At 37.4% G+C, this 15,753-nt stretch overlaps 2 protein-coding genes across 2 annotated transcripts in view; both read right to left on the reverse strand.

Moving 5' to 3' along the window:
* Positions 1 to 428: 428 nt before the first annotated feature.
* On the reverse strand, positions 429 to 13,904 carry ccdc73 (coiled-coil domain containing 73). The gene is made up of 13 exons (XM_016259472.1): positions 13,749 to 13,904; positions 13,356 to 13,435; positions 13,090 to 13,218; positions 12,956 to 13,015; positions 12,746 to 12,850; positions 11,929 to 12,039; positions 11,658 to 11,798; positions 11,348 to 11,501; positions 9,902 to 11,164; positions 9,713 to 9,810; positions 8,762 to 8,993; positions 664 to 719; positions 429 to 563 (listed from the first exon to the last, which is right to left on the reverse strand). The coding sequence occupies exons 1-13, from the start codon at positions 13,783 to 13,785 to the stop codon at positions 429 to 431; spliced, it is 2,601 nt and encodes an 866-aa protein (XP_016114958.1). The 5' UTR covers positions 13,786 to 13,904.
* Positions 13,894 to 15,753, reverse strand: part of LOC107573039 (coiled-coil domain-containing protein 73-like) — a 2,388-nt gene continuing 528 nt past the window's right edge. Inside the window, exons 2-6 of the mRNA XM_016259482.1 lie at positions 15,653 to 15,688; positions 15,424 to 15,498; positions 14,981 to 15,019; positions 14,378 to 14,513; positions 13,894 to 14,063 (exon numbers count right to left, since the gene is read on the reverse strand). Coding sequence (XP_016114968.1) covers positions 13,894 to 14,063; positions 14,378 to 14,513; positions 14,981 to 15,019; positions 15,424 to 15,498; positions 15,653 to 15,688 — 456 coding nt within the window. The remainder of the gene's footprint in view (positions 14,064 to 14,377; positions 14,514 to 14,980; positions 15,020 to 15,423; positions 15,499 to 15,652; positions 15,689 to 15,753) is intronic.

Genomic DNA, 15,753 nt, shown 5'->3' on the forward strand with positions numbered 1-15,753 from the left:
TTACCAGTATTCTTCAAAAGATCTTCTTTTATTTTCAACACAAGAAAGAAACTCATACAGGTTTGGAACAACATGAGGGTGAGTAAATGATCCCAACATTTTCATTTTTGAGTAAACTATTCCTTTAAGATGGCCTCCAAGCGATGGCCAGAATTTTGTTTTAACTGAGGGATGTGTCCAAATCATTTTCTGTGCTAATTTACATACTGTACATAGACTAGTGTCCTTGAACTAAAGTTAGAGACTGTTTGAGACGGTGCCACTTTATCTTTTTTTGTGGTCCGTCTGGTTCTTTTCAAACGAAATGTCAAGTGATTCCACATATTATGAGAATACATTCTAATACTTCAAACTGAATCATCTTAAAACTTTAAGCATAGTTTGCATTTTCAGGGCAAAATTAGCTCTGGAACTTGGCCTTGTTGGTGCTACACAAGGCCTGAGGCGTTGGGAGATGCTATTAAAATAACATGCAGGTGGTTGTGGATTTGTGGTGAACTGCCGATAAGGCAAAGGCTGAGAATCGTCTGAGATTCGCTGAGGTATTTAAAACACTGGCTTGCCTTCAAAAAGTCCGAACGCAGAGAAATTCAGCATTTAAACGGATGCAGGAAAGCGTCCAACGTTACCTAAACACGGAGAGGGTATCAGCCGGAGTGGTACCGCCAGCTGCAAGGCCATTAATTCATTCAGTTTGGTATGCTCAGACTGGAACAACCCTGAACATGTGGAAAGAGAAAAGAAAAACATCAAACATTTGATTTAATTAGAACTCAGAGGGGTTTTAACAAAGGCGCGAACCCCTCTGACTTACATATCATCTTGTCAAAGCACCGTTGTATATTGCTCTTATACATTATGTGCTATACATACTATTGTTCTAAACGCAGGGTGATAGTTTTGGATGGGAGACATCGTGAAGTCTTTCGCTCTACAAATAGCACACAATGGAACACTTATGAAGAAAAGACTCCTTGTTTAATAAAAGCTGAGAGGTCTATATCCTAAGCACACACTATCAATCTCTGGAGATGAAATTTTTCAGTCTCCACTTAAGTTTATGGGGAGAGAAAACTTTACAGAGGCTGGCCGGGCTCCAGGAGAGAGGAGAAATTATGTCGGGACATTTCTTCAAAGATAGTATCTCTATGTTTGAGCGCCACGGCATCGGTTTAGTCGGAATCGAATACCACATCTACAAATCACTACAAAGTGCTTATCTTGAGCCAAATCATGAGCGCTGAACTGAGCAATAAGTCAACTTTGTTGCAGAAAAGGGATCAGATCTGGAAATTATAAATGCTGAGGATGGATTGGTTTGATAAAAAGTCAAAAGCGCAAGTAGATACATCAACACAAGAGGTTGTTGTGGGTGCAGAAGATACAGGCTCTTGTTTTTCTTGCGGTCACCGTTGTGATGTTTTTGGATCCATGACTCAGCTAGATAGTGATATCGCTCTGTAATTTGTTTGTGTACTGGTTGTTTTCGGTGGTGGGCATGACATGGAGTACGTGCTACTGTCTAAGCGTTATTTGAGGAGACATTCTGTTCCGTATCTTCTAGTCCACAACACGTAAGACCATTTTTATGGTTCAGCAATTAAAAATGCTAGTTTGGCATAGAGACGCTCGCAAATCCTTTCATGCCAGATCATTTGGCAACAAACTTACAAGAGTACAGTTACTTGAAGAGAGATGTCTCTGACTGCGTACGGGTTCATGGGCTGGTCAGGATGAGGGGCTTTCCGCAGGGGAGACTGTTTTTAGTGTTATCATTCTGCTGAAGACTTTCACTCCAATTAGCAATGAAAGCATCAGCATTCAAAACAACACAATGTGTTGGATCACTCAAATATTATGTGACGTCTGCGAATAATTTTAATTAAGAAAATCATATAAATGATTTAAAATGGCTAATTATGATTAATTTGGCAGTCACCATAAAAAACCCTTCCGAGTTCTTAGTCTGTGAAAATATTAAGAAAAAAATCTAGTTGTATATCACACAATTGTGACTTTTTTTCACAGCAACTGGAACTTTGTAGCTTCAATTGCAACTTTGTCTCAATTGTGACTGTGATTTGACAAATGCGATTTATTTTAAATCTTGTAATTGTCTTCACTTCTCAGAATTGTGACATTTTGTCTCACAATTGCTGTTTTATCTTGCAATTGTCACTTCATTTGTATCAATTGCGACTTTCTCATAATGTTTATTTTAAATCCCACAATTGTCTACTATTCTCAGAAATGCGACTTTATAACTCACACTTTGACATTTTATCTTGCAGTTATGACTTTCTTGCAGTTGCGACTTCTCAGAATTGCGACTTTTTATTTCACAATAATGGCTTTATCTCGCTATTGTGACTTCATTTGTATCGATTGCGACTTTCTTATAATTTATTCTTCAAATCTTGCAATTGTGACTTTCTCAGAATTGCGACTTTAAAACTCAGTTTGACAAATCTTGCGCTTATGACTTTCTCGCAATTACTACAACTCAGAATTCCAACTTTATAACTCACAATTTGACATTACATCTTGCAATTATGACTTTCTTGCAGTTGTGACTTCTCACAATTGCGACTATTTCACAATTGTGACTTTCTCAATTTCTACTTTAAATCTTGCAATTGTAACTTTCTCAGAATTGCGACTTTAAAACTCACAATTTGACAAATCTTGCACTTATGACTTCAAATCACAGTTGCAGCTTTATATCATGCAATTGTAAATTTATATCGCACACTGTGGCTTTATTTCTGAGCTTAAACCTAATCTCGCAATTACCTTTTTTATTTTTTCTGAGGCAGAAATGGGCTTCCATAACAAACCCCTCAAATCTAACCAACTTATTCATTTTCTCTTAGCCGGTCAGCAGGGTGAGCGGTTCAGTGAAAGCACAATATAAACACTCCTCAGGGACCAGAAAGTGATCCATCATTGTGCACTGCCATTGTAATGCTTCTAAGACTGATTAAGTCAAAGCCAGCTAAATCATCTGAATTCCTGCTGTGCTGTGGCCCTTGCTTTCTAGATTAAGATGAAAAGGCCTGCACATTCCTCATTTGATAATTAATGATGCAACCGTAACCCGTTTCTGACGGTTGCATAAGAGCTCATTAGCCATTTACCTTCAATAAAACATATTTGGTTAAACACATTCTTTATTAAATGTCTACAGCCTGAATGAAGCATCAACTGTTTACTTTTAGTTAAAGAGCATGCGAAAGGTGAACGTCCTCACTGAGGTCCAGAGACACAGTCTGGGTTCAAGGAAGTCGTAAAGTATATTTGTAAATGCAATATGGGTGATGATAACCAAAAAAAGAAAGTCTGCTTGTGGCTTCCGATTTTGTTTAGGAATTATCTAAAATTGGAGTCAGTGGCACCAATAAGGCAGAATGGAACAGATCTGAATCTAATGACCTCTGAGCTCATTTTTCCTGTAATCGGACAGGTCATAAGGTTACACCAGTGGTCATTAATCTAGCAGTAGGGGATAAATACACATCTCTATTTCCCGCTGAAAATCTGACACACTGATTTGCAGATTATATTGTGCTAAAATCAGCAAGTTAAAAAACATAGACACAAAAATCACTCAAGTCATGCCCATTTTTTTGTCTTTAAGGGGGAGTTAGAAAAGTAAACAATATATTCAACATGTGGAATGCCAAATGCCAAAAAAGCTTTCTTTGGGAACAAATCAGTTCTTATTATTTGACAAAGGAGCTGCCACACAAACATAAACACTGTGAAGAGTTTTGTAAACCCACTGAGTTCAGCCAAATCTAAGATATGTGTAAAAATGTGAATATTATGTTAGCATGATGTCTAATAAATTTAAAGGCAAGTGCAATCTGTCTCTTATGCCTCTACTAAAAACCAAACTAAAAATGGATGAATATTGGAACTCAAATTAAACACATTATTTTATATACTGTCCAATCAAGATGGTTTAATTATTCATTTTAAAAGATTAAACTGAAAATAAGAAATATTATAAAATGCAAAATAAAAGGCTGTGTTAAAAAAACAGCACAGGATATGCCGTTCATGCCGTATACAGTGATAGCGAGAAAGAGCAATTGAGAAGCTTAGCTCATCACTGAGGAGCTGTTAAGGGTCGCCGACTGAACGTAATGGTGCACATCATTGAAGCCTCACTGAGGGGGAGGCTCTCCGTATCTATTTTCTCTCTGGGTCTGCCACTTAAATATCAAAAGCAAAATGAGTGAAACAAAAAGGTCTGAAGCATTAGGCCATGAAGAAATGTTGACAAAGTTAAAATCCAAACTGCTCGCAGACAGTATTCATATTAAGCTCTCCCCCCTGTGGATTACATAAATACTACCATTCAAAAGTTTGGGATCAATATAATAAAAAATAAATAAATAAAATAATTAATGCTTTTATTCAGCAAGGACACATTAAATTCTAAAACTTTTTGGCCCGGTTTCACAGACGAGGCTTAGCTTAAGCCAGTACTAGGCCTTAGTTAAATTAAGATATTTAAGCAGCTTTTATAAAACTGCCTTAGAAGAAAACGTTACAGGTGTGCATCTTGAGACAGAACAGATTTTAAGATATGTCAGAGCAAGATATTTTCAGTTGAGACAGCTCAAACATGCATTTTAGTCTGGGACTAACTTGAGCCTTGTCTGTGAAATGGGCGTATATTCAGCAAAGAATCCAGTTTTTTGTTTTAATCATGTTTCACACAAAAATATATATTAAAGTAGAAGTTATTTTAAATTGTAGTAATATTTCACAATACTACTGTATTCCTGATCAAATAAATAAATAAATAAATCTTACCAACCCCAAACTTTTTTCCTCCATTTAAATTGAGGATATCAAATAAGAATTTTTAAACTAAAATAGAATATTTCGATTTATACAAGTGTTGCACAAGTGTGTGTGTGTATGTAATATTATGCATAATATTTCGATAAGCATACTGAGATTGTTTTTGTTTTTTTAATTGCAGATACTTAGAACCATTGATCAATTGTGATTATACAGACTGAAATCTTACCTTTCAGTTTCATACCTAACTTGACTATGAATTTTAAACTGTCAATCTTTACAAGCACATAACTTTTAGGAGTTTTTTGAGTGTAGTACTTCAACCAGGAAGACCCTTGCAATACCCTTAGTAAGTAAGTAACCAAATACGTTTGTTGCTTAATGGATCTCAGCGTGCCATTCACTAGTTCTGATTTAGCACGAGGGGAGACCGTGTCGAGGAGGAGGCCGGACTGGGAGTAGAGACCGGGGGCATGCAAGTTTTACAAGATCCCCTGGAGTGAAGAAGCACTCTCCATCATCTGGCTGTGACATCCCACTGAGCAAGACTTATGGGCTGACACCTCAATAGGGACACGGCTAATGCAGGACGGCATGTGGTTAAGATAGGGCTCCTGATCGCCCCCCACCCATCACAGCCGAAATGGCTCATCCTTTAAGAGGTGCACAATGGCGGCTGAACAGATATATAGGTGGGGATGACATACTCCACGTATGGGGAGTACCGTGTACCCGTGTGATCGCTTGTTACCTCTTCAAAATTAAAAGCGTATGGGCCTGCCATGGTGGTCCTTGAGGGGTATAATTCAATCAAAACAGCCGTCCGCTGAGCATTCCTATTTCTCATTGGATTCGAAGTACGATGAGAAGATTAACAACTGGTTGAAAGAGAGAGGAACAGTTAGAACTTTGCGTTGGGGCTAATTTAAGGCCATATAAATGATGTGGATGGTGAACTTTAAACTGTGCTGACCTTTGACAGTAGTGGGCAGGCTGGGATTATCTTCAAGTCTCTCAATGTGAGGTAAGATGAGAAGGCCAGAGTGGAGGTGATTCACAGCTATAGAGGGAAAACAACAGTGTACTGCCTTTAAAAAAAAAAAAAAAAAAGAGGAGGGTTGGGGGATTTGAAGAAAGATGTTAATGTAATTATTCATCCACGTTCCTGGTTTGGTGCACACTTTTGTCATTTAGGGCTTTCCTATTGAAAAAGGAAATTGTGGCAGGACATTTCAAATGGCGTTTGGATACGCTATACTGAAACTACAGTGCGAAAGAGATCAGTGTAGTTCGATTCCCAAACAAATGATTCAAATAAGTTGGCTCTTTTTAGTGAATTATACGAATACACAACCAGTGTTTGCCAAAAGAATGATTCTAATGAGTTTGATTCCCAAAAGAATGATTCTAATGAGTTGGTTCTCTTTAGTGAATTAAACAACTACAGCGCAACTACTTTAGTTTGATTCCCAAACAAATGTTGGTTCGAAAAGTGAATAAAAAACAAAGTTCAACGCCAGCGCAATGCACCGACGTGTAGCACCATTGCACTTCGGGTTGCCAGTTCTTTAAGTGAATCAAAAACATACAGTGTTACCAATGCTCTCTAATACCCAAATGAATGATTCATATGAGCTGGTTCTTTTTAATGAATCAAAGACAAAATGCAAGCAGTGCAGGCTGATTCCTGAATTAATTATTCTAATGAGTCAGTTCTTTTTTTTAGTGAATTCAACAAATACAGTGAAACCAGTGTAGTACGAGTGCTGAACTATGCTATTCTATAATTATTCTAAAGAGTTGGTTATTTTTGTATTCAAACAAATATAACACAACCAGATGATTCCTGAACAAATAAAAGAGTTGGTTCTCTTTAGTGAATTAAACAACTGCAGCACAATCAGTTTAGTCTGATTCCTAATCAAAAAAATTCTAATGAGTTGGTTCTTTAAATGAATCAAAAACATACAGTGTAACCAGTGCACCGATTCCCAAACAAATTACTCTTATGAGCTAGTTCTTTTTAATGAATCAAATCCAAAGTGATTCTTCAGTCAGTTCTTTTTAGAGAAATAAACAAATACAGTGAAACCTGTGTAGTCCAATTGCTGAACAAATTACTCTGAAAGAGTCAGCTCTTTTTGTGAATTAAACATACAACACAACCAGTAATTTCCTGAACATTATTCTGAAAGCACTGGTTCTTTTTAGTGAATTAAACAACTACAGCACAATCAGGTTAGTCTGATTCAGTTCTTTAAGTGAATCAAAAACACACTGTGCAACCAGTGCATTCTGATTCCCAAACGTATTGTATTTATGACTCTTATGAGCTGGTTCTTTTTAGTGAGTCAAAGTGCAACAAGTGTAGGCTGATTCCTTAATGATTCTAATGAATCAGTTCTTTTTAGTGAATTCAACAAAAACAGTGACCCCCCCCCCCCCCCCCAAAAAAAAATTTATTCCTTAAAAGTACAAAAAATAATTGTTAATGGAACTGTTCAGAAACAAAAATCATTAAGAGGGACCATTAAATATTTGATCATTTCTCAATCCATTTTTAAGCAAAGCACAGTGACCTAAACTCATAGCATCAACTACCCTAATAAACAGAAGTGGGCTTGTTTGTGCTGAATGTTATTCTAAAGTTAAAGGAACATGCAGCGGCCTAGCGGTGTGCACACAGACGGGTCAGGCTAATTTGCTGTGGCAGTCAGGACACGGTGATGGAATGTGAATGTCAGCAGGCTCTGTATTTACACACGATATAAAACCGACTAGTAATTAACACTAGGGCCCTCCCGCGCTCAAGTGTAATTGACTGTTTCAAAGGACTGCCACTTCATAATCCAGTGTGTGTATTAAAATTACGCACTCCATATTGCCCACTCCCTCTAAGGATAAGGGTCAGTACTGCTGGCACAGTGGCTGGAACGCATACGATTTCTTTATGAGGACATTAACATTTTGACATATTAATAATGAGTAAGTGTATTAAGGTGAACCTCTGAGGGACCTTGTGCTTTCATCAGGAGGTGCGCATTTGCTTTCTGCTGGATGATTTTAGTACTAAGCGAACTGTTTTTGTGAGGCACTTAAAAGTGCTTAATTTGAGATAAAAACTCATTTGGTTTATTTTCCTAAAATATAGCTTATTAAATATTACCGCTTGGGCTAGACCAAGTAGCATATAACATAAACCAGGTAAGTTCTGTAAGACAAAAGGCAAAAAAATAAAAATAAAAAATAAAGATCTACAGATGACATTTTTTAAGAAAAACATTTTTTTTAACTTAAAAATGTGCATTTGCCTCAACACAAGTATCCACTTTCATTGTGACAAGTATCGACACATGCAACACATTTTGTCATCTGTATCGCCCTAACATGTGTCCACACGGTCCCCACAGCCTATTTACCAAGGACATAAACTTAATGGGAGACTCATTTGCATTTGTTAATTTGGCTTGATATGTGCTAATTGATTCTTCTTACTTGTGTATTTTAATTATCCCAAGTTATAGTTGGCCACAGTTTGTGTATCAAATGTAAATTAGCAATGTTTGGCCATTAAATGCCCTCTGAGGAACAAACATGCTGGTCTGGGAGTAATGAGTGTTAATTAGCTTGTGCAGTGTAATTAACAGGTTTTATGTGTATCACTTACCTTGTTTAGCAATAGGTTAACATGATGCAGCGACTGCAAACATTTGACCCTTTAAAAAAGTCTGCAAAAGTAAAGCTGCTTGAAATATTGAACATTTATTTAGCTAAATTATTTGGAAATATAGTAAGCAATTAACACAAATATCATATTCACCATCTACTCACAAGGAGGGTTAGAAACATATCTAAGCAAAACCATTTTAAACTCTGTAACAACTTACAAACGGATGCATTTCTAGCACGTATCAATCAGTTTTGAGTCTTTTTTGAGGTATTAAACCTTCAGTTGACATAAATTCCTCAATTTTTGCAATTTGGGCCATTATGTCAGATTGTTTTCGTTCTTCTTTTCTTTCAGAACTAGATGCCATTGGCCGGGTCGGTTTCTCCACGCTCTGGAGTTTGGGAGGAGGACCGGTAGGAGTGGAGTTTTGTCGCAGCCCATTACCCACAGAAGAAGAGGTTGGACTGCCACTCAGAGTCGAGCTGTAGGAGATAAGAACTTGATTCTCCTGCGGGAAAATAAAATGGGTAATAAAAGCAACGTGGCACTATAACTTGATTGAATTCTGATGGAAGCATTGATTGGAAATGAAAAGTGAAATCCACCAGATTTGGACTACTTTGAGTAAAAAACACTGCAAACAAGCACATTGAGTGTTGTTTAGAATTAAATGAATAAATTAAATTAAAATTTCGGACACTTCTGCAGTGAATGGGTGTCATTAGAATGAGAGTTTAAACAGCTGATAAAAGCGTCACAATGATCCACATGACTCAACGCCTTGTGAAGTGAAAAGCTTTTTTTAACCCATTCACTGCAGAGGATCCATTGGTGACCAAAAATCGTTTTTGATCTACATTTTTTATGGCCTGAGGGTGAGTAAATTTTTATTGATTTTATTTGAGTAATCCAGCAAAAAAACTATGTTGAACCCGGATACTACCATGTTATCTAAAACAACAGCCTTGAAAACGATCTCTAGTATATTCTATATTAGCCTCTTAGCTCCCTTTGGAGTTACATTTGGGGTTGCATCTCTGTGATTTATATGCAGAGACTTTTGTCCTGCTGTCCTCTATCAACATTTAATTGAGAAAAATGCTGCCATTTCGCCCTGCTGAAATACTTCTGGGAATGGAAGTTGTCTTTAGGCACTCAGCGTGTGCTGCAGTGCATGCCTCTTACGTTAACTCACTAGATTATTCGCTGGCCAGTGTGGAAACTTACTTTCTCTGTTAACATTTCAGAAAAAGACTGCTTGATAGCATTCCACTCTCCTTGACGCTTGCTTGGGGTTTCCAGTCTGTCAGGAGTCTTCATTATGGCTGTGAAAATAGGATTTTAATTTTCAATTTATTGTGGTCAGTTACCGAGTCTTATTATTATAAAATAATCTGTTTACATTGCAAGACACACCTGTTTTTGGCAATTTATTCTTCATAAATATGGGAGCACAAAATGGAGAAACAAGCTCATGAAATCCAGAGGACCACAGCTCAGTTCTTAACGGTGTTGTATGTGGCATCTTTTTCCCTTTCATAAATGTGTCCCACGCAAAGGACGACTCATATCTTTTATTTCCAGGATCGTTTGAAGCATCTACCACTGGAATGCTCTTCTGGTCAACATCTGATTGGTAATTTGCTGTTGTAGACCCAGGAGAAGAAGGATCTTGTTCTGGGTTTGTGATCTTGGCTTCTTCAGTAGAAACACCCATTTCAATCTGTTGAGATTTCAGTGGTTCTGAATCATTGTTTTGATCGTTATTTTCTGATATGACCTCCACTGTGTCAACTGCAGTCACTGAAGTGGTCTGATCAACAAGAGGCAACTCTTTAGATTCCAGCTTGTTGACCACATTGTAGAGGCTTGTTTCAGTTGAGCCGCCCACTTGGGATACCTGGCTTTGTGAATGTTCACAAATCAATTCAGGTGGAGAGAACTGATCTTTGGACTCATGAAGGAGTGTATCTGAAGTTATTGTGGCACTCGCAGTATCAAAGCTGGTTTCAGGCTCCTCATGAACGGTTTGGTGGCATGGGCTTAGTTGGGAATCAATCATTTCTTCTGTAATGGTCGTTTTGTCGTAAAACACAACTGTGTCTTGTGGATTTGAGTTTGCAGTTTTGTCTTCTGAAAGCCTCTCTGCAGTTGTTTGACTTTCCTTTTGTGAAACTTTGTGGAGAAATTCAGGTGCGGCATTCTGGTGGTCTTTGACTTCTTTGGACTGAGATGTAGCATATCCCTGGCTGTCCATGTGTTTATCTGATGTCTGGGATTCAGTCACTTCAGAAATACACAGATTCTGTTCCAGCAGTCTATCTTTTGGTTTCAAAGCCAAAGGGTCGCTGTCTACACCATAAACAGACCTGGTTTCAGGCCCTGATAGCTCAGCAAGATAACTGTCTGTGTCACTTTGGACTGGGTTTGAGGGGCATCCTTTATCATCTGCCTTGTAGACTGGCTCACTTTCACTGACACCGGTTTTTGTTTCATCACACAGCTTTGACAGGTGCTTTATCATGGGATTGACATCCTCAGGCCTTGAGATGTTATCAGTTGAAACCGATGGTGAGACTACAGGTACTGTTCTATCTGCCTGCATTGGAATGTCAAGTTCCTTGTTGTTGTTCTGAGAGCAGCCATCTTTTCTAGCCTTTTGAAACTCGATGCTTTCATCTGTGTGAGGAAATGAAATGCATGCATCATTATAAGAGAAAAATAAGAAGTACAGGTAAGCTTTCTTGATAAAGAGACTCCAGCAACCACCTCCTTGCACTTCACATCATTCTGTATAAAATATTAGTTATAGTGGCGCCAAGCTTGGCTGAAAATGACAACTGTGCATTCTTTCTTACTTACCCGGAACGTCTTTATCAGGGTGACATGTTTGTTCATGGTTATCATGAGGACTAATAAGACTCTCCTCAAGATCTTCATGGAGACTGCTCGCCTTCACAAGGTTAATCTCATTAGATGCTGTACAAAGAGAATTTTCTTGATCTTTTATGGCAATCTGTAATAAAAAGACCCCACAGTTCGATTAGAATTCAAATCACTTAATAAATCAAATACTATTTCAAAATCATGAAGTTTAGACCTATTTATCCATGTCCAATCTACAAGCTTATTAAACAGTCACTGGTTATGAATGTATACGTAATCATCCCACCTCAGAGTTATGAATTTCTTTGGCTTTATGAACTGCAGAAATAGACAGCTGTTTGTGCTCTTCTTGAAGTTGATTATATGCCTCTTTTACCGCTTGCAGCTCTTCTTGACCAGACTCCGTTGACATTTGCAATCGCAGAATCTGTGTGAGAACACCAATATTCACTTTTAAAAAATAAAATAAAATAAAAATACCATTTTAATAAAAAATGTTCAGTCTCAGTTCCAGATCCTTTGTTTTTGTGTGATGCTTTTCCGGAACTAATCGTCACCTCTTTTTCCCAAGCAAGTTTAGAATTTTGGTATTCATCTCTCAAGCGAGCAAAGCCGTCGTCTTTTTCTTTAGTCCTCTCTTGGTTCAATTCATGTTCTGTTTTAAGGACCTGCAATGAAATTAATTACCCAGAAAATTTTTAATGCAATAATACATTTTTATGTGTTTATTTAACCTGGACAGAGGATTCTAAACAGATGGAGAGGCCAATACAAATCAGTTGACTTTTGTCATGTTAATAATGGTTTTAATCAGTGTGAACAAGTGAATTAAATAGAGGAATGGGGGGAATAAAAGAGAAGGAGGCTGTAAACGGACATTAAACACACTTACTATTATTGAGTTGCACTTCGTGTGTTGTAAATGTGCAAAAGTGATTTTCAGTTCATTCAATCAATTTTATGAGTACTAGGTGACCATTGTTTACTCCTGAATATGTATACCTTACTAACTTTATAATTTGAAGAAAATTAAATTACAATAAATATCTGGAAAAAGTTGACAGATTTAGCTTTTTTTGCAAAATATTTTATTTTGTGTATAAATATGTGTAGAATTAATTGTCCTTTATTTAATTAGCTCATTTTATTTGTTTATTTGATCACATAATTAATATGTGAATTGTAACTGAAGTCTGTTTGTGGCTGTAGCCTGTTCCTTAGATGTGCACATAGTAAAAAACATAATAATGATAATAATAAAATGTACATATTAAAATAAAAAAATGTAAAAGCAAAAATAGTTGGTTTTTTGTGTGTGTGTGTGTTAAGTTGAAAGCGATACTGCTGGTGGAGTTGGGTTTTGGGAAGCCTGACCTGATATTCTTCACAGAGTTTGCGATGCTCCTTCTCTGCTCGGCTCAGAGATTCTGTCTGTCTCTGCAGCAAACTCTGACTGTGGTGGAGGGATCTCAATACCTCCTGACACACACGCATACTTCATTTCATCCAAGTGTTAAGTCCGATGTTACCCTTGTTAAATGATACTAACACTCAAAAAGGTCCAGCTTTTTCTGACGGGCTTACCTGCTTCTCTGCCCTTTCTGTGGCCATTTCATTTCTCAGTTTTTTGTTAAGTTCTGTTTCCTAAAGACAAAGTATAACATTTACAGACATCCTGGTATCACCTTTTATGTTTAACAAATTTAAAGAGATTCTACCACACGGAGTTTCTGCTGAAGCAGTTGAAACTCTTGCTCTTTCAGAACATTTTGTAAACGTTCCTCTCCAGGTTTGCAGACCGACGACACTTTGAATGTGACCAGCTCTTTGTTGATTCTCTCCAAATCCTAAATATGAAATAAAAAGGTGCAACAATTTGTGACACAGTGATGTAGAACTTCTTCTAACTTCAAAGCAAATCAATTTACAAAGCAATAGGAGCATCGTCAATGGTACAACAATGATTCAGTGCTTTTTTGTATACCTCTTTCAAGGCTTTAATCGAAGATTCTTGTTTTTCATTGATGGATGTGAGCTTTTTATTCATTCGCATGGCCTCTTCAACTGAAAAAAAAAAGATTTAAAAAAAGTTTGGCATTGCTACACAGGCTTTCTTTTAGGATTCGCCTACAAATGCCAAAGAATTCATACTTTAAGAATGACAAATCAATTAAATGATGTAAAGCAAAGAAGAGCTTTTTTTTTTCTTTACATCAAATCTGTCCAGATTGAATGAAGAAAAATTATGAATACCAGATTGAATGTTTTCCAGCTCTTTTAAATGAGCAACATATAATCAGGTTTACACCCCTGACTCAACATAAAGTAAAGTTATAATTTATTTTTCAGTAAGACAGACCATGTTTGTCAGTCTTACCATTTTGTTCGAGTTTGTCATGGGCCTGTTTGACCATGGCACACTGTCTGGAGATGACGGCGAAACGCCTCTCCACTTCTCCCAGCTGGTTCAGGTGGCTGTCTTTCGTTTGTGTCTGCAGCTGCAACTTTTGCTCCTGAAAAGTTTAAAAACACATTGTCCTCCCTTCTAAGAGGAATATCCCCATTCGGCCATACAAGTAATAACAGTTATTCTTCTCGGCAAGGGCAGACCGTGAATATATACTGCATCGGAGAGTTTGAAGACCTTTGTTGATGGATGTGAGCTTTTTATTCATTCGCATGGCCTCTTCAACTGAAAAAAAAAAGATTTTAAAAAAGTTTGGCATTGCTACACAGGCTTTCTTTTAGGATTCGCCTACAAATGCCAAAGAATTCATACTTTAAGAATGACAAATCAATTAAATGATGTAAAGCAAAGAAGAGCTTTTTTTTTTTCTTTACATCAAATCTGTCCAGATTGAATGAAGAAAAATTATGAATACCAGATTGAATGTTTTCCAGCTCTTTTAAATGAGCAAAATATAATCAGGTTTACACCCCTGACTCAACATAAAGTAAAGTTATAATTTATTTTTCACTAAGACAGACCATGTTTGTCAGTCTTACCATTTTGTTCGAGTTTGTCATGGGCCTGTTTGACCATGGCACACTGTCTGGAGATGACGGCGAAACGCCTCTCCACTTCTCCCAGCTGGTTCAGGTGGCTGTCTTTCGTTTGTGTCTGCAGCTGCAACTTTTGCTCCTGAAAAGTTTAAAAACACATTGTCCTCCCTTCTAAGAGGAATATCCCCATTCGGCCATACAAGTAATAACAGTTATTCTTCTCGGCAAGGGCAGACCGTGAATATATACTGCATCGGAGAGTTTGAAGACCTTTGTTTAACATCTCGGCTGAGTGCTCCTTTCTGCTAGATAAGGAGTCAACTTCCAAACATGCCTGAGGGGCTTTTATGTGAAGTGCAGCCCGTTACTGTTTGATTGTCTGTATCAAACTGATTCCCCTCTGCGCCATCGAAAGGTTAAACAGAGCGAGGCTCCGATATAAAATATTTTAATAGTGGTATTTTCACAGCGGCGCTGGCGGTTCACGTGTCACGTCCTCCCTATCCGTTACTCCTGATGATCCGCTCTCCCTCTCAGTTCCTCCTCTTTAATTCTTCCCACTCCCACTTGCCTCTGTCAACAATTTATATAATTGGAAATCCTTACCAGCTCGCCTAATTTCTTCTCCGAACTGTACCTGAGCAACTGTAAGACAGTAGTAAAAGAAGAAGAAAGTGGTTTAGTGAGTTGTTTTCACTGAAAGACCACAGAGTGACCTTTCTAAAACATGAAAACAAAAAGGCATAAATAAGAGCAAACAGTGTTTAGATATGAATCCAATTGCCCAAATTGCATTATCAAATAAAAGGGTAACAAGGGCCTTTATCGGCCAAACTACGGGTTTGATGAACCGTAGGAGAAACCATTCATCACCCGTGTGACATCATTTATCTGACAACACCAAATAGACCTACACAGACCCCCACTCAAAGGTCAGCTATGAGATGGATTTTCCCACTGTTTTATGTATATGTCCCTAAAGCAAGAGAGAGGTATGGAAGATCTGGTCATGTAAAAGTGTGTGTTGTTATTGTGTTGATTTTGTGTACCTGCAGCTGTTTTAGTTCTTCTTTGAGGCTGATGATCTCTTTGTCTTTCAGTTCAGCAGCCAGCTGGTTTTTACCCTTTAAGGGGTCATTAGTCAAGCGATGATTAATTAATATTTTAATAAAGTATTTAAAAAAATAAATAAATAAAGTTACTGTTTAATAAGAAAGATATTAATAAAAGCACAAACCAATGCACAACAGATGGAAATGGAAATATAAATTGACCAACCTTTTCTCCCTCAACTTTTCGGATTTGGGCCTGAAACTTTAAATTAGACAAAATAATGTATATATATATATATATATATATATATACAGTGGGTACGGAAA

Source organism: Sinocyclocheilus grahami, unplaced genomic scaffold (genome assembly GCF_001515645.1).
Source record: "Sinocyclocheilus grahami isolate Dianchi unplaced genomic scaffold, SAMN03320097.WGS_v1.1 scaffold30.1, whole genome shotgun sequence".
Taxonomy (NCBI): domain Eukaryota; kingdom Metazoa; phylum Chordata; class Actinopteri; order Cypriniformes; family Cyprinidae; genus Sinocyclocheilus; species Sinocyclocheilus grahami.

What these genes read in the sequence shown, in the direction of transcription:
- ccdc73 (XM_016259472.1), bottom strand. Translation starts at nt 13,785, where the DNA reads ATGGTCAAACAGGCCCATGACAAACTCGAACAAAATG. An exon ending in CGATTAAAGCCTTGAAAGAG is followed by an intron (nt 13,219 to 13,355) that starts GTATACAAAAAA and finishes TTTCATATTTAG; the next exon opens with GATTTGGAGAGAATCAACAA. An exon ending in TAATGGCCTTGCAGCTGGCG is followed by an intron (nt 564 to 663) that starts GTACCACTCCGG and finishes GACTTTTTGAAG; the next exon opens with GCAAGCCAGTGTTTTAAATA.